Source organism: Pleurodeles waltl, chromosome 5, assembly GCF_031143425.1.
Source record: "Pleurodeles waltl isolate 20211129_DDA chromosome 5, aPleWal1.hap1.20221129, whole genome shotgun sequence".
Lineage (NCBI taxonomy): Eukaryota > Metazoa > Chordata > Amphibia > Caudata > Salamandridae > Pleurodeles > Pleurodeles waltl.
This window is the reverse complement of record NC_090444.1, coordinates 519,701,961-519,726,639: the sequence shown is the minus strand read 5'-3', so window position 1 is coordinate 519,726,639 and position 24,679 is coordinate 519,701,961. Positions and strand designations below refer to the sequence as shown.

General features: G+C 47.9%; 1 protein-coding gene across 5 annotated transcripts in view; it reads left to right on the top strand.

Moving 5' to 3' along the window:
* RALGAPA2 (Ral GTPase activating protein catalytic subunit alpha 2) overlaps window positions 1–24,679 on the top strand; it is a 1,651,508-nt gene that overhangs the window by 1,557,188 nt on the left and 69,641 nt on the right. For 2 of the 5 annotated variants that reach the window (XM_069234346.1, XM_069234347.1), the window contains one exon: window positions 21,224–21,263. The exons of the other annotated variants lie outside the window; for them this stretch is intronic. In XM_069234346.1, coding sequence (XP_069090447.1) covers window positions 21,224–21,228 — 5 coding nt within the window. In that variant the 3' untranslated portion in view covers window positions 21,229–21,263. The remainder of the gene's footprint in view (window positions 1–21,223; window positions 21,264–24,679) is intronic. 5 annotated transcript variants of the gene reach the window in all.

Here is a 24,679-nt window from a genome sequence, read left to right as displayed (position 1 = left end):
ACAGGAGCATTGGTACTACAGGTCTCATGAGTTGTGGAGTCTGAATCTGGAACCGCTCCTCACTTCCCTGATTTTAACAGAGCAGGAGTGACCCCCATTGAGCTGGAGGAGTTTTATGAAGCTATGCATGCGTCTTATATTAGGGGTGCCCGACCCCTCTAGACCACCTTCAGGACCCGCAGCCGACAGAAAGGCCCCTACTGGACCCATGCCAGCAGTGTCGCCCTCTGCACCATCCGGGCCCCATGGATCCCTTGCTCAATCCAGAGTGGAGCTGCTGGTAAGATAACACCTTCCTTGGCATCCTCACCAGTGCAGATGCCCCCTCTGTTATTCCCAACTCTGACACAGAACCGGATGGGTGTCATCCGATGCCAACACCGGCTCCGACTGGGTCCATATTCCCTGGAGCGGAGCCAGTGTCTTATTTATTTGACAGGCTATGAGAGGGAGAGAACGGTGGAGTGGGGGGGTTTACGGACCCTTATGGTTACCAGCTCCCAGAAGAACAGGAACTGGACAACTGGTATTAGGAACTAGACATCTCACCTGACACTGGCCTGGTTTCTTCTCCAACCATGGCTAAGGAGGAGGGAGAGTCTTTTGCAATGTTAGTGCATTTGGCGCCTGAGGCCTTTAGACCCCCAGTTTCCGTGAAGACGAACGTCTTGACTGAGTTGCTTCAGCCGGGAGTCTCCCCATCTGAACACCTACTCCCCTTAATAAAGCCCTCACAAACTTCCTACTCAGAGCCTGGTTCGAGCACTGAACATGGGCTCTAGTGCTTAGGACGATTGCACACTGCAGCACCCCACTCCTGGGACCCCACTTTCCTTAATGAGCACCCCACCCTGGAAAGCTTCTTGGTCCAAGCCTCCACATTCAGAATTAAACCTGCTGCATTCCCTACCACTCCACCGGATAGGGAACCCAAGAGGTGGGATAACTTTGGCAAGAGAGTGTTCCCTTCCTCCAGCCCAGCACTGCGATTGGTGAACACTGTGTGCTTCTTAGGCCGTTATTCCCATAGGCTATGGGACTCGATTGCGCAAGTGCTGCCTTGGGTCTCGGAGGAGGCCTGAGCCATACTTACCCAGGGTATTTGCTGGTGGACGAGATGCAGCACAGTTCACCATAAGGTGTGGGCTCGACAGGACTGACTTGCTGGGCAGAGCAAGTTCATCATCAGAGGCCTTGCAGTGCCATGACTGGCTTTTCAGAGGATGCCCAAGCTTCCGTCATGGACGTACCCTTGGATGGCTCCGTTTGGAGAGAAGGAGGATTTAGCGCTGGTGCGCTTTTAGGACAGCAGAGCTACTGCCAGGTCATTCGACTTCTCTACGGCTCTCACCAATCCCAATCTGCCTTCTGCCTCTTTTGTGGTCTTCAGCTGCCCCCATACACTCCCAGTCACCACGGCCCGTAGGTTTCCCAGCCTTTTCTTGGCCGAGGGTGCAGGTCCCATACCTAGTGTGGGACAGGCAGCCAGGGGGTAAGTCAGTCCACTCCCACCCCCCTATGGCAGCCACTGAGTCCAAGCCTCTTTAGTTTGCCCTCAGTCCATCATGGGTACCCAGTGGGAGGCAGGGTATGTCGTCACCTGCCCCACTGGCAGTCAGTGACATCAAACCACTGGGTCCTCCAGATCTTCAAAAGGGCTACTCCCTACCCTTTGTGACCACCCCACCCACCATGCCACCCACATACAATCGGCTGAAGGAGGATCCTTTTTTCCTTGCTCCGTCAAGAAGTGCGGGTTCTCTTGGTCAAGAGAGCCATAGAGGGGGTGCCTGCATCAGAAGTAGGTCCTGGTTGTAATTCCTGCTACTTTCTGGTGGCAAAGAAGGATGAAGGTCTATGTCTTATCCTAGATCTGCAGCTTCTCAAACTCTTCTTGACAGACGAGAAGTTCAAAATGTTACTGTCACCCAAGTTCTGTCTACCCTTTACCCATGAAATTGAATAGTAGCATTGGAGTTTCAGGATGAATATTTCCACATCCCCATCCTGTCTGATAACAGATTTTTTCTGTGGTTCACAGTGGTCCTAGAGCACTTTCAGTGTGCCTTGCCCCCTTTCCGCCTTATCAGCGCCGGTCTGGTGTTCACGAAAGTAGTTGCAGCTCACTTGCGGAGGTTGGGTTCCAGTCTTCCCATACCTCCATGATTAGCTATTGAAGACAGGCTCACCACAGGCAGTCATCTCCCATGTTCAAGCTACGGCGACCTCTTGCATTTGTGAATCCTTCACAGGTTTTCACTATCAACATGCCAAAGTCCCACCTGACTCCATCTCAAATGCTCCTTTAAGTCGGAGTCACTCTGGACCCAAAGAATTTTTAGTTTAGGCCTATCCTCCAGAGCTGCAAGGCCAGCATATTCAGGCTATGCATCTGATGCTTCATCCTCTTTTCTGGATTTCGGTGAGACTCACTCTTGGGGATGCTGGGCCTCATGGCCTCCTGCGTTGTGCTGGTAACAGGCCTGCTGGCATATGTGGACTCTGCAGTGGGATCTGAAGTCCCAGAAGATGCAGCATTGGAGGAATCTTTCCAACCTAGTCCAGTTCTCAGAGCGAACTGCAAATTATCTGCAGTGGTGTCTGACAAACTGAGATTAGGTCAGTGTCAGACTCCTCTCCCTTTCCCACACAGAGCTGACTGTAGTGGCAGATGCATTACTCCTGGGTTGTGGGGGCTCCACATCAATCTGTGAGTTGAGCGTGATTTGTCTGGCAATTAAAGCCTTTCTTCCGTCTATCAAAGGAAAGCTAGTGCAAGTGGTCATGGACAATAGCACTGCCTTTTGGTTTTGAAACAACAGGGTGGGGTGGGTTGTGGACTCTGTCAAGAGGGCCTGTGTCTCTGGAAATTGCTGGAAAGTCAGAACATACTCCTGGTGGTTCACCATTTGGTGGGTTCTCAGCTCCAGAGCTGACAAACTCAGTTGTCGATGCCTAGTGGGTCACAAATGGTGTGTCTATCTGGAGGTGGTGCAAGGTCTCTTCAGTTATTGGGGTGAACCTTGATTAGATCTGTTCACCACCACTGAGAATGCGCAATATCAGCAGTTTGGGGCACTGGAGTTTCCAAGACGACACTCTTTGCTGCTGTCTTTCACAATACTCTAAAACCTCATACTACTCCTTAATTCTGCTCTTCCTGAACCATAAAAATGCATTTTCACCTTTAATACTACATTTCAATAAACCTCTCAACAGTGCCCTTTCCTGAACCATAAAAAAACCCTTACTTTCTCTTAATGCTATCTGTACTTGAACCCTGAAAACACTAACTACCCCTTAAAGCTACTTTCTTTGAATCCTAAATACCAGTTACTACCCCTTAAAGTTATGCATCCCTGAACCCTAAAAACCCTTACTACCGCTGAACTCTAATCTTTCCTGACCCTAAAAACTCCTTGCTATTCCTTAAGGCTACCCATCCATATTCCTTATGGATCCCTTTACCTCTTAACGCTTCCTTCTCTGAACCTTAAAAACCCCTTTCTAACCATTATTGACACCAGTCTATGAACTCTAAAACCCTTACTACTTGTTAACACTATGCTTCCCGGTACCCTAAAAAAACTTTTACACTCCCTTGACCAAAACCTTCCCTGAACTCTGAAAACTTGTTACTATCAATATAGCTAACCTTCTGTGAATCTTAAAAACACCATGCTGCACTTAATGCTGTCCTTCTCTGAATCGGAGAAACTTGCTGCCCCTTACCACCACCTTCCCTGAACTCTTAAAAACTCCTTAGTACCTCTTAATGCTACCCTTCCCTGAAGCCTAAATACTCCTTGCTATCTTCTAATGCTACCATTCCCTGAATCATAAACATCCTGTACTACCCATTAACGCCATTGTTCCCTAAACTAGAAAAACTACTCTTTAACACTACCCATCACTACACCTTAAAAAGACTTTACCCCTTAATGATACCTTTCACTGGAGCTTAAAACCTGCTACTACCTGTACAGAGATGAGTTCTGCCCATCAAATCATCTGGATTGTTTGCTTTTTTGATCACCTGTTTTTGACTTTTTTACTGTCGGTGAGTTTCACAACCAAAAACTAACCCACGGTAAACGCATAGTAAATGGATTGTGCATGTCTATCGCCAATGTCTATCTTTTAAGATAAGGTCGCTGCAGTGCAGCGGGGTAAAGGGGCTCTTGGCTGATTACATGTGCAAACGTGAGGAAAGCATGTGGGAGGCTACAGTTGTGTGTCTGGCACAGAAGGCACTGCAGGATTGGATATTAACCTGAGCTAGGCCTCATAATGTGAGTGTACACTCATAGGGAAGGTCTCTGTGGTTTACTGTCTTGTCTACAGTGCCACTCCATTATACACCTATGGGGAGGACTGCTTTAGAGGTCAGTTTTGCTTCCCTTTGGCCTACAAAGACCAGTGGCGTATAGAACTGGGGTGGAATCTGTATGCTAGACCCAAAAGATCCAAGAAGATATCTGTACAGCTTATGGGACAGCCTGGTTCATCTCTGGTTCATCACAGGAACAGAGTCCATGCCTTTTATCACCCTGCTTTGCCAAGTTAATTCAATTTCTCTCCAGCAGCAGGAACAATGGCCTCCCACACACAGGGAGAAGGAGCAATTAACAGTGCTTCACTCAGCTCCTGAGGAGGAAAAGGGTGATGATGAAGGATCTGCATCAATCACCTGTCATGCTGTACCAGGGATGTGCCAGCCCAAGCCCACTAAATAAAGGAGGAAGCCCAGACATCTGGAACCAACCCAGTAGATGACTTCCCCTTGAAGTCTTGGTGAAAAAACAACCTGGCAGTGATGTCAGCAAGGGGCGGAGCTGAAGCCCCCGAGCAGATGTGATCGGTGGCTCTAGGTGACGCCATTTTTAAATGTCCAAGCAGGTTGTGTAGGAGGGTTGGAACAGGGGCGAAGAGGTGATGTGGCACCCTAGGATAAGTTAGAGTGCCTCTCTTCTAAAAACTTCCTTCTCCACTTAAAAGTTCTTGTGCAAGGGGGACAGCTCTCTCTTGGTTGTGTTTGTCTGCTAGATACTGGAACTGAAGGTGGCAGCCATGGACAGCTGGAAGGAGGAACCCCCGCTGCACATCTGGACTAAGGACTCTGACTGCAGTTGCCCCCAGGACCAGTGGGGCTCTCACCAGGACCAGGTAAGTTGGTCCCATTACTCCCCCTGAGGACAAGTTGGAGGAAAGGTTGGATTTCTGCGCCAAGGAGGAGAGAAGCTCCAGAGGAGAAAAATGGAGAAAGGCTGGTGCAGGGAGCCAATGGAACGTGCTCCCTGCCAGGTTCATCCCCTTGGATAGCAGGAGGCCTGGGGAAAGTGCTCTTCCTGCCCTCCCCCGAGGAATGTGCGAGGAACCTTGGATCCCCAGCTCCTCGGCCCAACAAGCAACAGAAGGAAGGGGAGTGCCACTGTACTCCCCCCATCAGTGGCAGGCCTGCCCCACGTCCCGTGCCTGGGTCAGGGGGGAGTGGGTGTGCAGCCTCCACATGAGGCAGCACCGTACCTGTGGCTCCCGCGGCCACACAGACTGATGTGACGGTGCTGACTGGGGCACCCAGTTGTGGGCTCCCTGCGCTGGCCTCGATGGAGGCACGTGGGGGTGCCTGTGTAAGACAGGGCACCCCCCAGAAAAAAGGAAAATAGAAGCAGTGCAAGGTTGCGAGGCAGTGAAAAAACCTAAAAACAAAGGCAGCTGCTTTTCGCAGCACAGCGGGAGAGACGCCTATTAAATATGCACAAGCTTCCAGAGGAGCGCCACATCATGCCCTGTGGAGCGTGATGTTGACAACACATTTCTGCTGCTTGTGGTAGCCCCCGGACAGCAGGGCCACCACCATCACCAACAAGGAAACAGGGGCCCAGGGAAGCTGCAGAAGTGCCGCAACTTCCCTCACCCCCCCCTTTCCCAGCCCCAAGGAACTTTCCAAAAGTACTGACCCTAACTTTACAAGGTCTCCAATAGAAGAGCCAAGCCAAGATTCCCCTATGTTTCAAAGCACTCCTCAGGCTGGAGCATGTGCTTTACAGCTGGGAGTGCAGCATCCTAAGTTTGTGGTTACAGTTATTGTGGCCTGAAGGTGTCTAAAAGAATGTACATGTCGTACAGCGCACTCTGGAGACGAAGTCTATCGTTACATATTGTGCGATCAAAATGTGATGCCCTCTACAGGGTGTTTTTATGATAGCGTTATCTTCTTCAACTTCTAGTTGCAGATTCCTTACCTTTGAATTTCCCCAGGCATCAGACTGGATGCAGAGATTTTTCTTTGAGCAGTACCTCTGCGCGCAGTCAGGTGGCGTTGGTCAACTCCGCGGGCGTCGATGGTGTTGTGCTCGTCGTGATGATGTTGCGGTCATATATAGGTGCCACCCCAGCGCGTTGACGCTAGTTCTTTTATTTCCGCGCCAGCCTACATGCAGATCTGGAGAAGTACAACCTCAGTCATTTTTTTGACTATGTCGACTTTTTTGTTGAATATTTTGAGAGTTTGTGGATGCATCGAGGGATGTCCTGCAAGACCGGATTTAAGCCCTGCGACTCCTGTCACCGAACTATGTCGGTGACAGATCTGCACCTCGTGTGTCTCTGGTGTCTGGAGCGCAATCACGACCCAAAGTCGTGCTCCGAGGCACTCACGGTCCCGTTCGAAAGAAAGGTCTCGAGACCGGCTGCGGAGTCACCGCCACTCTTCGTCCTCCAAGTCATCGGGACATTCGGGTCACGAAAACAAGTCGAAGAACGACAAGCGTTCTTTGACTTCACCCCGTCGATTGGATGATACGATGCTGGAAGAGCGCCAGCGCTCTAGGCCTCAGTGAATGAAGCCTTCTTCTGGGTCAGCTCTGTGTTTCCCCAAATTACCGGAGCCACCCCGCCCTACTTAAAGAATTTTATGAGGCCATGCGCCTCATTTTTGGGTGGTCCGACCCACCTTCGGAGCCTTCGGGCACAGTTGAGTCGGTTGGGTCCCCTCGGTTTCAAAGCCATCGGCTTCAGCCTCTGCTCCGGAGGGCCCCTCTGGATCCAATTGTGGATCTGTCCCGACGCCGGTCGGGCCACAGCGACCTTCCCCGGTGTCGGGTCAGACGTCGATGCTCCCGACGTCGGTTGGGCCCACAATCAACGTCGATCCCATACTCCTACCCGACGACCCGAGCCGGAACGACGTTGATCGATGCCGATTCCATTCTCTATGGGCTCTCGGGCCCAGGTTTGATCCAGACCCTTATTCTTGTTGGTATGGATATGGGGAGAGTATGGAGGGGACGCTGGACCCTTTAAAATACCAGCTTGACCCCCAAATGGACAGGGTGCAGGACTTGGGTGATGCCAGTGGTCTAGACACTTCCCCTGACACTGGTATGCTCTCTCCTCCTAGCATGGCTACGGAGGAGGGTGCTTCTTACTCTTTGGTGGTGAGAAGGGCGGCTGAGGTCCTGGACCTCAACCTACCTTCTGTGGAGGTTAGGCCTAACATCCTAACCAACATGCTTCAACCGGGGTCTTCCTCTTCCGAGCCCCTTTTACCCTTTAATGAACCACTGACAGACGTCCTTTTGGGTACTTGGTCCAGACCCAGAACAGGGGCTCCTGTGAATAGGACGTTTGCCTGCCGCCATCGGCCTGCGCCATCAGACCCCAAATTCCTGACTCAGCACCCCACGCCTGAGAGTCTTGTCATCCAGGCTTCTTCATCATCTGGCGCATTCCCTGCTGCACCCCCGGGTAGGGAATCTTAAAGACTGGATAAATTGGGGAAGAAGTTGTTTTCTTCCAACAGTCTAGCGCTGCAGTCCATGAACACTGCATGCCTTTTGGGCTGCTATTCCCATACTCTCTAGGATACGGTCGCACAAGTGCTGCCTGCAGTTCCAGAGGAGGCCCGGGCTGTCCTGTTCCAAGCCGTAACAGATGGCAGGGATGCAGCTAAGTTCATGATTTGTTGTGGACTGGATACAACCGACTCTCTGGGCAGATCGGTTGCATCGACGGTGGCATTGAGACACCACGCCTGGCTGGGAACGTCTGGCTTTTCGAGGGATGTCCAGCAATCCTTGATGGACATGCCCTTTGATGGTACACGTCTCTTTGGAGACAAGGCGGACTCGGCGCTCAAGCGCTTTAAGGATTCCCGAGCCACGGCCCAGTCCCTTGGCCTCACGCCCGCCCCTGGACTCCAGCAGTCCGCCTTTCGTGGCTACAGAAGGGGCTCCTAACCGCGTCCTTTTCCCCCTGGCCACTGACCCGCTCATGCTGTACAGCCCCTGCGCAGCCGCGGACGTGGGATCCCACATTCCCGGGGACCAGGGAGTCAGCGGGTCACCCAGTCCACCCCTGCCCCCTCTTCAGTCTCCAAGCCTTCCTAGTCTGCAGGTACATCAGGAGCCAGTAGGTGGCAGGATACGCCATCACCTGCCCCAATGGCAATTCATTACCTCGGACAGGTGGGTACTCCAAATTGTCCCATGGGGCTACTCCTTCCCCTTCGAGACATCTCCTCCAGCCATGCCAACTTCATAGAGTCAGATATCGGAGGATCATATGGCACTTCTCCGTGAGGAAGTCCAAGCCCTTTTGGCCAAAGGAGCTATAGAGAGGGTTCCGTTGCCAGAAGTAGGTCGTGGTTGCTATTCCCGCTACTTTCTGGTTCCGAAAAAGGACAAAGGTCTTGGACAAATATTAGATCTTCGGTCCCTCAATCTCTTCCTAAAAAAGGAGAAGTCCAAGATGTTGACATTGGCTCAGGTCCTATCTGCCCTGGATCCCAGAGACTGGATGGTAGCGTTGGACTTGCAAGACACATACTTCATATTCCCGTCTTGCTGGCCCACAGACGTTACCTACGATTCATGGTAGGTCACGAGCACTTTCAGTTTACCGTGCTTCCCTTTGGCCTTACCAGTGCCCCTCGGGTGTTCACGAAGGTGATGGTAGTGGTGGTAGCTCATCTGTGCAGGTTAGGGGTCCCAGACAGTCATCTCCCACCTTCAGACTACGGCGAACCTTTTGTATTCGCTGGGGTTCACTATCAACTTGCCTAAGTCACACCTGACTCCTTCTCAGACGCTCCCTTTCATAGGAGCTGTTCTGGATACAGTGCAGTTTGGGCATATCCTCCCGAAAAGCGAGTCCAGGATATTCGGGCTATGATACCGATATTTCAGCCTCTATCCTGGATTTCAGTGAGTGACTCTAAAGGCTGCTGGGTCTCATGGCCTCCTGCATCCTGCTGTTTCAAAATGCCAGATGGCATATGCGTGCTCTGCAGTGGGACCTGAAGTTCCTGTGGGCACAGCATCAGAGGAATCTCTCTGACAAGGTCCAGATCTCGGAAGAAACTGCGAAAGACCTGCAGTGGTGGTTAACGAATCAGGATTGGGTCAAGGGCAGATCCCTCTCCTTTCCCCAACCAGATCTTACGGTCATGACAAATGCGTCACTTCTGGGATGGGGTGGCTACATGGGAGAGGCAGAGATCAGAGGCATCTGGTCTCCGATGGAAACCGGGCTCCTTATCAATCATCTGGAGCTCTGAGCGATTTGACTAGCATTGAAAGCATTTCTTCCCTCCCTCAAGGGGAAAGCAGTGCAGGTGTTCACAGACAACATGTCAGGATCAAGGCTGTGCTTGGTCCAGGTTCCACCCAAAGGTCCGCTGCGCGGGTTTGGGGCGCTTTATGCGCACCACTGGTCATCCCCGCTTGTTCCAAGAATGGCCAGCATCGTTTGCCCTGTGGTAAAGCTCACATAGCTGCAGGTTCAGGTCATTGGTGGTCAAGATGCACCTACCAGTGCTATTCTATGAAGGGACTACATTTCCCATGTTTTTAGAGGCAGCAGCCATCTTGGGGTGTGGCTGGCCTATAAAGCCCAGACACCCAAGCTCGTGGCTCACTATTTTGAAGACTTCGATGCAGTCAGACCTCAAGGGACCTTCCTCTGGAGCAAAGCAGAATTTCTTCAAAGGCAGCTTGGCTCAACTCAAAGCTTCCTGTTATTGCATTTGAAATTCAGGCATGAGTAGGTCATACTCGTGGGCGGTAAGGTCGTGAAGAGCCCAAGTCAGAAGGGAGTTGTTTTTCCCTAACTTTTAGCATTCCCCTAGCCTAACGAGCATGGCGTTTTAGGCCATTTGATTTTAGCGCTTCAGTGCACAGTAGCAACGCACTCAGTAGTAAAGTGCTTCAGTTCATGGCAGCAACGCGCTCAGTAAAGCGCTTCAGTTCACGGCAGCAACACGCTTCAGTTCACGGCAGCCACACGCTCAGTAAATCGCTTCAGTTCATGGCAGCAACACGCTCAGTTAAGCACTTCAGTTCACGGCAGCAACGCGCTTCAGTTCATGGCAGCCACACGCTCCGTAAATCGCTTCAGTTCACGGCAGCAACACGCTCAGTAAAGCGCTTCAGTTCACAGCAGCAACGCGCTTAGTAAAGCGCTTCAGTTCACGCAACAACGCGCTCAAGTAAAAGCGCTTCAGTTCACGGCAGCAACACGCTCACTAAAGCGCTTCAGTTCACGGCAACAACGCGCTCAAGTAAAAGCGCTTCAATTCACAGCAGCAACGCACTATTGATAAAGCGCTTCAGTTCGCAATAATAACACGCATTGACATAGCGCTCCAATCAAAAGGAATAAACGCGCATTAGCATAGCACTTCAGCTCCAGAGGAGAAAAAGGCGCTTTGGCCACAATATTTGAAAGCACTTCAGTTCACAGAAAGTAAAGTGCCCTTGGCTCAATACTTAAAGTGCTTTTCATGTACAGGAGAACATTTATCGAAAAAAGGTTTCAAAGATAAAGAAATCACAGTTTCATTGTTTTAGGATGCATGATATGTGAGATACATATTAGAGTGTTTTATATTATGTGAAAAAACCTCTAAGTGTTTATGAGTCTTCTAAACTGAGATCTAATGTTTAGAGTTTTGTCAATGCATAAGTGGTTCTATGATTGATATTTAAGAGAGTGTCCGTTGTCTAAAACTCTAGTCTTCTTGGGACTCGGAGGTCTCAGTTCATTCTGGTGTTGTGATTTACAGAAGGGGCTATTGCCCAATCACAAAGAGTTTCAATCTGGTGTTATGGAGATGCATGTACGCAAAGGCTCTAATGATGAATTAGATTGTAATTAATGAGTATATACATGTTTGTTCTAACCTTTTCCTTTTCAGATCTCTCTCCCAGCTGTTCCCTACCCTAATTCCCTTCCCCCGCCTGGCTTCATCATAACTCTGTGCTATTAAAGCTTTCTGAGTTGGTGACGCCAGGAGGTGGGCCTTCTTGTTCAGCAGCGTGCAGATCCCGAGGAAACAACACCGTGACACAACATCACCGCCATGTGGTATTGCAACAAACAAGACGGAGTGGGGTTGTGGACCCTTTGCCAAGAGGCCCTTCGTCTCTGGACTTGGCTGAAACATCAGGGCATTTCTCTAGTGGTTCAACGCCTGGGAGGCTCCTTGAAAGCCAGAGCAGACAAACTCAGCCGACGATGCATGATCGACCACGAATGGCATCTCCATCCGGAGGTAGCGCAAGATCTCTTCCTGCGGTGGGGAGAACCTTGGTAAGACTTGTACGCCTCTGTAGAGAACGCGCAATGTCAGCTGTTTTGCGCGTTGGAGTTTCCAAGGTGGTACTCGCTCTGCGACTCTTTTCGTCGTGAGTAGAATTCAGGCCTCCTGTACGCCTTCCTGCCAATACCACTTCTGCCCAGAGTTCTGTAGAAGATCCGGCAAGACTGGGCCCAAGTAATACTAGTGGCTCCGGACTGGGCACCAAGAGTCTGGTATCCTGAGGTTTTGAACATGGCCATAGCTCCCCCGATCAGACTGCCCCTTCGGGAGGATCTTCTGTCGCAGCAGCAGGGGAAGGTCCTCTACCCGAACCTGTCAACTCTGCGACTTCTTGCGTGGAGATTGAGCGGCGGCAGTTGACGTCTTTTGACTTGCCACCCGAAGTCTATGACGTTATCTTGGCAGCCAGGTGTCCCTCAACCAAAACTGTATACGTCCGTCGTTGGAAGAAATTTGAGGCATGGTGCATCGACAATCCTGTCGATCCTCTATCTGCTTCTCGCTCTCAAGTTCTTCTCTTTATTCTTTCCCTTGCCCGGCAGGATTGCACCTTGGGCACTCTTAAGGGATATCTCTCTGCTATCTCTGCTTTCTTAAGTTTACCTGATCAGCCTTCCTTATTTAAATCTCCCATAGTTGGGAGGTTTCTGAAAGGCCTCACACATCTCTTTCCCCCTATACCATTCATCATGCCCCAATGGGATCTGAACCTGGTCTTACCTTATGTGTACCCCATTTGAACCGCTTCACAACTGTCCTCTAAGGCTCTTAACTATAAAGACTGTCTTTTTAGTTGCCATTACTTCTGCCCGCAGAGTTAGTGAACTCCAGTCTCTGTCATCTAAGCCACCTTTTCTTGCCATACATCCTGACAAAGTGGTGCTTTTGCACGAGGGCTTCTTTTCTACCTAAGGTAGTGACACCCTTCCATGTCGGACAGTCCATCACCTAGCCTAGCTTTTATGCACCCCCACATCCCACTCATGAAGAGGAGAGACTCCACCGCCTGAACCCAAAAAAGAAGGTGGGTGCAAAGAAGGGGAAGATGGTGCAGAAGAGGACCATTTCCCGATTGCTTCTCTTATGCATCAAAATGTGCTATGCTCTGGCTAAAAAGCACCCCCCTGAAGGTTTGCGAGCTCACTCCACCAGAGCTACTGCAACGCTGGCACGGGGCATCCAGTCCTGGATATTTGTCAGGCAGCAACGTGGGCATCCCTGCACACTTTTACTAAACACTACTGCCTGGACAATCAGGTCCAAAGGGATGGCTACTTTGGCCGTTCGGTCCTGCAGGACTTTTTGGTGTTTTGGTGTTATCTTAGTTCACAGCCCACCATCGGGGATGGTATTGCTCGGGTGTCTATTCAAAGGTAAGAAATCTGCAACTAGAAGTCTCTATCACATGTTCATGTTACTTACCTTCGGTAACAAAATATCTGGTAGAGACATATTCTAGTTGCAGATTCCTTGTCCGACCCGCTCATCCTTCCCTCACTGCGAAATGATTTCTAGGGACAGGAACTTCCCCTTAAGGGCCCTAGTTTTGGCGCACCACTCTGTGTTCTTCATGGCTCTGCGCTACTGGCGTGGAAAGTCGTAAGAAGAAACTGACGTCAGCGCGCTGGAGTGGCGCCTATATACAACTGCGACATCATCACGGCATGTGACAACGACGCCCTTGGAGTCGACCAACGCCACCTGATGGCGCGCAGAGGTACTGCTCGAAGAAAAATCTCCAGATCCAGTCTGATGCCTGGGGAAATTCAAAGATAAGGAATCTGCAACTAGAATATGTCTCTACCAGGTATTTCATTACCAAAAGTAAGTAACTTGTATTTCATGAGTTGACAGTATGGAAAATTCTAAAATGCTATATTGATTTAATAATGTTGATGGTGGTTACTTATCAAAGTGTATATGCCTTATTAGCCGTAATAAGGGCATTTACACATGATTTTTATCAATTACTGCATTTACTCCTGGAATGATGATAACTTGTTTGGTTCCTAGTGGAGGGCAAATGTGGACCCATTACTTGTGCAGGCCATACAACTGTTGGCCTGTTTCCTTACACTGCCCCTTAACGCTACCCATACCTAAACTCTTTGAAAAAAAACGTACTACCCCTAAATGCTACCCTTCCCTGAATCCTAAAATCCCCTTACAGCTGTCCTTCCCTAAATCCTAAAAACTCCATAGTGTTCATTAACGCTGCCCTTCCTTGAACCCTAAAAAACCCCTGCTAACATTTCCTTACACTACCCTTACCCAAAAACTAAAAAAAAACGTTATAGGGAGCCTAAGGTTGAAATACTGTAAGAATTGGGAATCAGATTACTTATTCCCCCAGTAATTAATTTGTCATTTCCAAGGAGACCCTTGTGGTCCCACACGTGATACCTGTCATTTCTGTCACCACCTCCATCTCTGCAGTTATAAATGCCCCCAGTATCAGGAACATTTAGGGATAAAAGTGCAAGCATTGCTTCTGTCTATTTTTATGCAATAATTGGTGGACAATTAGCACAACATTTTTGCTTCTGTTTTGGTACAAATAGGCAAGGAATGCTGTAGCAAAAAATGGTAAATGGAATGGAAACCACTTTCTGATGGCTAATTCTAACTGCAGACATTTAGAATATCCCACTAGACTGAATCCAGAAACGTATACAGCAGTGCTCCTGCATGCTGCTAGGTGGCACCGTGCAGCTCCACATAGACTTCATTCTACCCCAGAAGTAACAGAGCAGAGACGCATATAAAAATCACCACTGTGCACCAAAGTCAGTTCCTTTCTTGTAAGCCTTTGAATGCAGATAAGGAGTGCCACTCTCTCTTTTAGTCAGATTGACTAAATTTTTCTTCAAAAAAAAAATCTAAAGCAGTGTTCAAGGGAACAATGCTTTTGCCTAAAACTACAGGTTTCAATCCATGCTGAGACTCCCTGAAACAGATGTCAGTGACAGACCTGCAGAGGGTAATGCCTTTGTTATTTGGCCTTCAGGCACAACTCTTAAGTTGTGTGGCGAATGCACGCTAATAAACCCAAAAGAGATCCAGGACCATGATGCAGAGCTGTACATCACCGAGCATCTGCAAAAGCTACTCAACTCCCACTCCTGCTTGAAGTCATGGGTACAGACCCATTTCAGCTCTCAGGACCATTCCAGTGACAAGTCCTCTTTCTGCTTGAGGTTCATCTGGTAAATCCAGCTCCAGTCCTAAGCAGAAACACAAGAAGGCTAATCAGGACTTGTCCCAATCCTGCCACTCTCTTATAGGAAAGGTCACAAGGGAGTAATGATGCCACCCAGTCTCGCTCATGAACTTTGAGGAGGCGATAACACATTTAGTCCTGATGCAACCCTAGTTCCCTGGAAATTAGTGACAACACAGCAGTTAGAGACCTTCAGGGAGGCCATATTGCAAATTTTCGGCTTTATTCTAGTTCCCTCCTGCATCCCTCCAGGTCCCAAGAAACCACAGGGGTCTCCAGTCGGGTTACTGTTGGTGGATCCATCCTTAGTGTTGTCTGTGGCTCTCAACCCACTGCAGGTTCTGCACTGACTCAGGTACCTACTCCAACTCCATCTCTACAATCTGCACTAGTTTATCTGATGTCCAACTGCACCAGTGCCGGAGCAGGGGCCCTTTGCATGTGCCAGATTATGAGCCAAACTAGTCTTGACCCTGGACAAGGTCGCGGCCCAAGTTCATTCTGATACACTCTGCCCTCAGACAAAACACTGCCTCCACTGCAGTCACCGTCCGTTGCTCCAACAACATTTTCGTTCTGACTGTGATGAGAGTATGCTGTCATAAGGAGATAACAATGTAGATGATGGGGATGCTTTTTCCCCAACAATATGATGATGGCAACTTCTATATGGAAGAAAGTGCTTCCTTTACAGTAGCGATTAGACTTGTTGCTGAGGTTCTGGATCTAAAAAGTCTTCTGTGGAAATGAAACATAATGTCCTTACTAAAGTTTTGCAGCCTGGGCAGGCTTACTGCCAAGCAGCAAAGCCCTAACTGATGGGCACCTGGTCTATGGTGTGCTCTTGCCTGTTGGCGAACAGGCCGGTTGCAAGATGCCCCAGGCCCGCATGTAGCGACCCTGATTTCTTTTCACTCAGATCCATACTTCAGAGAGTCTAGTGGTCCATGCTTTCACCAGCAAGGTAAATTCTAATTCATTTCCAAGAAGCCCTCTGGAAAGGGAACAAATTGTGATATTCTGCAAATTTATGTTTTATTCAAGTTGCCTACTGTGCCGATACCTGCACGCCCTCTGGGACATGGTTGGTGATATTTTGCCTGCAGTTCCAGAAGAGTTTAAGGTCTTTGTGGCTCAAGCTATTCAAGACAACCAGGAATCAGCCAAATATGTTTTTGAATCTGGCCTGGACATTGCTGATTGTTTGGAGTGAGCAACTTCCTCTAGCGTGGTGCTCCACTGAGACATAAATGAGATCCACAGGCTTTTCTGGTGATGTGCATGCCTCTGTTATGGATATGCCTTTCAATGGATTCTGCCTTTTTTAGAAAGAAAGCTGATTCTGCCCCAGATATCTTCAAGGAAATTTGAGCCACGGCATGCTGTTTGGGCTTTTCGATACCTGCATACAGCTCGCTCTTCAGTTTCAGACCCTCAAAGGCTACTCAAGAGGCTTAGCATACAGGCAATGTCCGCCCCAACATCTCTGCTGCAGTGTTCTCAGCTTTTTTGTGGTTAGAGACAGGGATCAAAAAGAAAAGTACAGGTTACTGGGCACAATGACCTTCCTAGTCCCCCGCCCCTGCAACGTCAGCCTCCAAGCCACCCTTAGTGGCTCACGTCCACATTGGGGGGTGCATAATCAGTCATTTAGTCCAAGGGTGGATACCTATCTGATCCAACAGATGAGTCTTCCAGACTGTTCAGTGGGATTGTGCCCTCCCATTCCTTTCTGGCCTGCTGCATATTCTGTCCACTGCATAGCTGCTCTCAGAGAAGCACCTGTCCATCTTGCTGTAAGAGGTGCAGGCTTACTGTCCAGTAGGGCCATAGAATGGATACCAGACCCTGAAATAGGGATCGGTTGGTACTCTCACGATTTTCTCATGCCAAACAAGGATGGAAACCTTCATCCTATTCTAGATCTTCATCCTCTGAAAATCTTCCTATGGAAGGACAAAATCAAGATGCTCATTCTGGCCCAGGTTCTGTCTGACCTGGATACGGGTGACTCTGATAGCCTTGGACCTGCAAGATGTTTTCTTTCATGTGCCCATCCAGCAGTCCCACTATTAGTAACTGTGGTTAAAGGTGAGACAGGAGCATTTTTTAATTTACTGTGCTACTCTTCAGTATCACCAGTGCCCCTTGGATGTTCATGAAAGTGATGGAAGTGATCGTGGCATACCTTTGGAGGTTGGGGATACAAGTATTTCACTACTTCCATACAACGGCAAACCTCTTTACTTTGTTGGAGTTCACAATCAACCCTCTGAAGTCACACCTGACTCCTTTGCACAGGCATCCCTTAATTTCAAAGCTGTCTTTGATATTGTGCAGTTCTACTCCATCCCTCCTTCAGGAGTCCAGGACTTCTGGGCTAAGATCTTGATGTTTCAGCCTCCATCCTGTGTCTCAGTAAGAGTGGTTCTGGGGCTTCTTTGCTTATTGGCCTCCTGCATCTTGCCTGTTGACTATGCCAGGTGGCATATGCATGCTCTTTAATGGAATCTGAAGTCTCAGTGTGCCCAACACAAGTGGAACCTGTTGCTTTCAATCTAGGATTGGAGGAGACTGCAAAATATTTGTAGGGGTGACTGCTCGACTACAGTTGGACTGGCAGCAGTGTCCTGTACCTTCCCCAGTAGAGCGAACGCATCACTGCTGAGTTGGGGACGTCATCTGGCAGAGGTGGAGATCGGAGAACTCTGGTATAAACCCAACTCCACATCAGTCTGAGAAAGCTGTTGAGCGTTCACTAGGCACTGATAGCCTTCTTGCTACCCATTAAGGGAAGGCTGATGCAGGTTCTCATAGACACACCACCGCTATGTGGTATTGCAGTGAGCAGGGTGCAGTGGAATCTTGGGTCCAGAGCCAAGAGGCTCTATGCCCCTGTAGTTGTCTGGAGCGTCAGGGCATTTCCCTGATCATAAAACATCTGACTATATTTAAAAGCTAGGGTTGATGACCTTAGCCTGGAGGCATCTGGTGGATCACAAATGGCGTTTACTCCCCAAGGTTACACAGGTCATCTTCCAACGGTGGGATAGCCTGGGTACATGGTTTTGCCACCTTAAGAACGCTCAGTGTTAAAATGTTTGTACACTGGAGTTCTCAAGAAGGCTATGTTTGCAAGATATGTTCTGGCTAGAGTGTAGCATGGGACTCCTGTGCACATTTCTGCCTCTCCTGTTCTGAGTTCTGAAGCAGATATGGAATGACCACCCCCAAGTCATCCTAGTGGCTCCCTATTGGGCCTGGAGAGTGGGGTACGCAGAACTTCTGAGACTGAGCATCTGTTGTCCGACCAGGTTACTGCTTGCGCAGCATCTTCTGTTGCAGCAGCACGGCAGCCACATTCTACATCTCCATGCATGGAGATTAGGTGGTGGTGGCAGCAGTTGACTTGATTCAGTCTACCTGTTGAGGTTATGGGTACGATCCTTGCTGACAGGTGTCCCTCTACAAAGTACACTTATGCCAGGCCCAGCACAGACTTTCAGCGTGCTGAGGAGCCCTCAATACATACGTTTTATGCCAAACTGTTAGATGTCTTATTATTTATTATGTCTTTCGCCCAGCAAGGACTTGGAGTGGGTACCGTTAACAGTTCTCTGTCCTTGCAGTCTTTTTTGCGTTTACTGGACCAGCCTTCCTTGTTTAAATCACCTTTTGTGAGGAATTTTATTATATTAAAGGTTTGACACAGGTTTCCTTTCAGAGTGTTTGTGATGGCACAATGGGACCTTAATTTGGTTCTCTTTTTTTCTCATGTATACCTCCTTTGAACTGATGCACAGCTGCTTGTTGTGTCTTTCGACTTTAAAGACTCTTCTTTGTTGCAGTAACTTCATTTTGTTGTCTTACACTACCTTTATTCCAGACAAACTGATGCCGAAGACCTGGGTAGCCTTCTTGCCAAAAGTAGTGACACCTTTTCACGTTGGGCAATCCATCACCCTTCCAACATTCATTGCCCTGCCTCACCCCTTAAAAGAGGAGAATATGCTCCATCAGCTGGATCCCCAAAACGGCTTTAAACTCCTATATCAATCCCACCAAAAACATTTGGATGGAGGATCAACTTTTTATGGGGTTCTCTGTGGCAAAGAAAAGTAAGTCAGTGCAGAAAATGGTAATGTCAAGGAGAATAGTCATTTACATTAAGATCTGTTACTCTTTGGTCAATAAGCAGCATCTGGAAGGACTATGGGGCCCATTCCACCAAGGGCAAGGCTCCCACTACTATGTGGGCATGCTGAGTGCCTGTCCTTGTCATCTGTTAGACCACAATGTGAGTGTCTTTGCACATGTTCATGAAGGACTGCTGCTTTTAATGCTGCGTCCAACAAGAAGGACATTGTCTTTTTGTTCCTGCAGGATTTTCTTGTCTCCACAGACCCTTCAACTTCAAACTGATGATACACAGGGGTGGTGCTTAAAAACTGCTCTGCACTGTCACTTCTGGGGCAGAATAAAGTCAACAGGGAGCACGTAGTGGTAATCTGGAGCACTGCTGTGAAAGCTTCCAGATTTGGCACCTGGGGAAATTGTAAAAGCGAGGTATCTTCAGCTAGAGTATCTACAATAAAGAGTCAGATGTGGTTCGTGGGGCGCAGAAGGGGCGGAGCGGCGTGTGGAGGGGGGGAATAAAAATTAAATGAATTAAGGGGAAAAAACGTACCTCCTCGCTGTTGTGCCGCTCTGCTCCTCCGTCTTCTTGCTGCAGGCACGGACTACCAGCCTGCCCTGCGGCCAATCCTGACACTGCTCAGAGCAGCATCAGGTTTGGCTGGGAGCTCCCAGCCAGGGCAATCCCAGGCAGAGTGGGAGCTTGTGCAGGCTCTCTGCAGCCCAGCAACTGTTTTGCTGTGCTGGAGAGAGCCCTGTATGTATGTGTGTTTGGCCGGCCAAATATATATGCGCAGTGAGGGGGAGTGCTGTGCACTCCCTCTCAGTGCACGTCACCCCTGTGGTCCCACCCCTTTTAAAGAAAGCGATAATAAACATGGTTTATTATCATTTTCTGTGAAAGATTTTGAAGCTGCCTCTGCTGGCGGAGTCAGCAACACTCCTCCGTCCTAATGGAGGAGCCGCCCCTGCAAAGAGTGTTATCAAAGGTAAGTGACGTCGTCTTCCACACATTTCACCTGATTTTTTTTCTTCCTGCTTCCCACATATTCTAAATGACAGCCAAAATAGTATGTCCATGAATAGAAAAATATACTAAATATTACTGTATGACTATTCTAAAATGTTCATAATAATGGCCTATGTAGGAGCGGTAAGCTTCCCTTTTTAGGTCTGGCTTGACAGTGCAGCTATCTGGATGCTATATTTTTTTTTTAGCAGTTTGTTAAAAGATGCATAGAGTGGGCTTTGGCTCGTCTTCACGCAGATGAGTATCACGCTGTCCTCATGCTGTCTGCTGGAGATGTATAATTCCGCTTCCAGCAAGTGCTTCCATTAGGATGCACAAGGGGTGATTCTGAATCCGTAAAAAGTTTGCATATTCACCACTTTTTTCCGGTATACATTCTACTTGGAAAATACTATTCTTGCTGTTTTTCACAGCATTAGCAAAGCCAATAGTAGTGTATACAGTATGTGCAAACAGCATTTATGACTGCCCGTGTTTGCATTGTGTTGCTGAAGCCAGGCCTGTTGGCTTTGCTAGTGCTTATTGCCCCCATCTCCAACCCCACCTTCAGAGGTGCTTCACCTCCCTGTTTCGTGAATAATGCTCCGTGAAAAGCAGACATTGTGCGTCGCGTATGCACGTTTATATTTGGCTTGTAATACGAGGGGTGAAAATGGATGCGACGTGGAACGCGCGTCAGACCTGTTTGCGGTATACAAGGTGCATAACACTTGACTATCGTTTAATCCCGATTTAAGAATATACTAACCTGAATTATTTTACAGTGACGTGTGAGGTGTACGTTTGCAGACTTAAATTCTCACTGCTTATTTGAGTTCCTTGCATTCCGGAAGTGTGCTCGTTTGATAAAAGGCTAAAAGCGCTTGCCAGTAGAGGTCTTTATGTACAAAAAGGCAGCGAAGTATTCAAAGAAATATGAGTTGTGATCTCAGTGGAATCACGGAAAATGGATTTATTAGACTGAGTTCAGGGCGGGCATGCCATTTCACCTCTTCCATAATGATTGCCAGTGAGTAGGCGAGGGCTGGCTCTTTTTTAAAATAATTATTTATTTCAACTATATGTAACATGCAACTGTATTTACAATTACATAACCGGTAGATTCTTTGTTTTAAAATAAATTTAAAGGCCTCTTTCTGGAGTGTTTTCCAAAAATGTCTGATTTTCACCTAATCGCTAACTAGTGGGCGTGCTTTGTCTTTATTTACTGGATGCTGTTTCTGTTCTTTCCCTTTAGATTAGAATATATAGAGGTCACTTTATCGTAATTGAAAAAGGTAAGAATTATTATTTATGCAGACAGCGCCGAGATCAGTCTGCTAGCTCATTTCACTGCGGCTGTACTAACTGGCTTTTTTATGTTGCTTATTTTTGTTAGTCTCAAGTCTTTTTTATGTTTTTTTTCACGGCTGGTGCTCTAAAAAAAAAAAAAAAACATACCAATCGAAGTACTCTGAAACAAGTGTCTCTGGAAATTGCCTGGCTCCGTAGTGGCACTAACACCACACTGCTGTAATACTAGCATGCTCCTGCCCCTGCATGTCTGAGCTTCAAGAGAAAACACACTTTTTTGTTCCCCTTCTGCTTCTGTTTGCTTCAGGCGGAATCTGACACCAACACCTGCCACACTGGAAAATGTCTTTGTTGCTTGCACTTTTGTTTGAATTGCTGCAGGGAAGCCAATGGGAGTTAAGTCCATTTGCTTTTTTTGTAGCCTAAGCACCATGGAATAGGATCTAGAGATGGCGCAGATATGAAGCGGCACGTGCTGGGCTCTTTTCTGGCGTTTTCAGTTAGCCAAGTCCCTAATAAGTGGCTGCTTTCCTCGAAGGGCAGATTGCCCGAGACCGGGCTTTCTGAAAGGAACAGCTGGGGGCGGAGGTTGGAGGTTTAAGAAGGTGGGAGACAAAGGAGCGTAAAACAGTGAGTGCCGTAAACCTAGAGATTGGCCAGGCGCAGTTTAGGGTCCCGACAGCAGGCCGCCCACACGCCAGGTGTTGCCTTTACCGGCTTGCTGCTTTTGCTTGTTTGTGTGTCCGATTTACAAGGCTGGGCGGGAAAAGCGGAATTCTGATGGCACGCTTGCTGTAACAGGGTGGCGTTTGGGGAATGCAGAGTTCTTTGTTCACTCCTGTAGTTCCGTGTCATGGTTTGGCCCTGTCTTCTGATTTAAAAAAAAGAAGCTCTGTTACAAATTATTTTATTCCTTGGTGTATCATATGAAACATTTGTTTTGTGACATGGTATAGTTTTTTGTTCTTTAAAAACGCATTTTGAATGTTATTTCTACAGAAAAACAGGAATCAATCACAGATGACATGCCTTAACTAGGTTCACTGGTATCTTTGGAAGTTGGTCATGGCGCTAAGCAATGGCATCAAGACAGAGGCAATATGCTTAGGCCCCCGTTAAAAATTACAGTTGATAATCAGGAATACAGCATATTAGCAAATCCTGAAGTAGTGGTATTACTGATGGATTATGGCTTAATGCAGTTGAGTATATCGTTCACAATGAAACCTTTTCGAAACTATCATGGCAGAAAGTTTCAATACTATTAAGGACACATGGAAGGATTATATTGCCTTTCTTCACTTTATTTCTGTACTACTGTCATAACTTCATAACGTTTATAACTAAAAGAAGAACTGCCTTTCCTATCAATATCAGGGAAATTCTTTATCCAATATGTACATCAAATCACATAATAGGCCATTCTTTCCTCTCTTTCCATTCTCCCTCTTTCTTCATGTGATGTTCAGCAACTCATCCTTGTCTGTCACTCCTGTTTGGACAATTTACTTCCTGTAAACAAAGTACACCGTTACCTAGGAAATTATTCTCCCAACTTAATTCAGTGCCACATAGCTAGTATTGAAGAACATCACATTAACAATCACCAGCAGTATGCTGGTAATGGCAGGTAGCGTCATAGCACAATAACTTGTACCTACTGTATACATTGACTACTCTGTGTACTTCTGCCAGTGCCTCAGGGTGATAAGGTCATCTTGAAGATCCGTGGGTGGGGTAATCCTTGCCTCTGTGTCTTAAAAGAATTGAAACTTTTCATTGGGTTAGCTAGGAAACTTTTCGTTCTATGTCCAGACATGAGGCAGAATTATGCTAGCTTAAAGTTACTCACCACCACTGAGGCCATATCCCTGACTGGTTTGAAGTAAAACTGCCTAAAAGTAGAGTCAGAGGACCAATCTGTCACACTTATCATATCTCCAGTCTTGCACCCAGAGTGTAGGCTTTAGATGCCATTGCATCTCTCACAGAGTGGACCCCAAAAGTGCTGGTATCGATGCCTGCTTCCTGCAACATCTATCTGACCCATCTGGCAATGGTGGGGCAATGATACCGCCCTGAAAAGCTTTTTGATGGAAATAAGCAGCTGTCTATCTCCAAGAGGTTGCAGTTTGCCAGTTATGTCCTCGTATTCATTGATACGTCTTACTAAACGTAGCTTGTGGTTACCACCAAAAGAGGGATGATACCATTAGAGAATTCGTTTTTTTTTTTCCATTTAGAGATGTGAAATTTGACCCCTTCACAGGGTAAATACTTTACCTGTAATGTCACAGGCGCCCAAGACCCTTCTACAGGAGTTTAAGCACAGCAAAATAACCAGCTTGCCTGATAACAGATACCTTTACAGGAAAGAGTTAAGTTGCCACATAATGAACAAATTAAGGACCCTATTAACATCCCGAAGGAACAAATATTGGGGTCCAGGCGGTACCGACAGTCGAATACCCCTCATTATCTTTCTATCCAAAGGATGTTCTCCCACCGGACCACCATCAATAGGTCATGACCTTTCGAGATAGCAGCTCTGAATGAATTTATCAACCTATAAGACATCCCTTACAATGCCAATTCCGAGAGGAAATTTAGTACCTGTACAGTGTTGATTCCTACGAAATCCACGTTCCTTTGCACACACCAACCCAGCTATCTTGTCCAGGCCAGTTAGCATTGCCTGATCGTGAAGTTTTCCAAGCCTTAGAGAAGAGTTCTTGAGCTTACTGGGAAAGTCCCAATACTTGCCATCTTTTCCTGTAATCTGCCGTACCATGAGACAAAGAGTGCCCTCTAGCACCACCTTGTTAAGTTTCCCTGATTGATTGCGCAGGAGATCCTAAAACAGAGGTAGACAGAATGGAGGATCCAAAGAAAGCTCAAGCAGAACTGGATGTCAAACTTGAGATTTCCACAAAGGCATCACAAGAATCAGGTCCGCTTATTGTCTCCTCTCTTGTTCTATTATGCAAGTTATCATTGAGAATGGGGGAAACACATATATTGTCTCTAAGCTCCAGTCTTGGAGAAAGGCATTCTTCCTGGCTGCCTATGGGTCCATCATCCAATTGAAGAAGCTGTCAAGTTGACGGACCTGCCTTGAGGCAAACAGGTCCACCGATAAGAGACCCCATCTTCGGACCTGGGCTTGGAATAACCTGGGATCCACGTGCTAATGACCCGAGGATGTTGGGAATGCGGGCTGCCACCTTGTTGAAAACACCAATAGATATTCTGCAGCCTACGATATCTGGTTGCTCAGACAAAAATTCCAAAAGACCCTAGCCAGATCTGCAAGGGCTTTGGACCTCATTCCCATAAAGCGGTTGACATAGCAAACTGTTGAAACATTGTCCATCTTCAATAGGATGCAGCATTGGGCCCA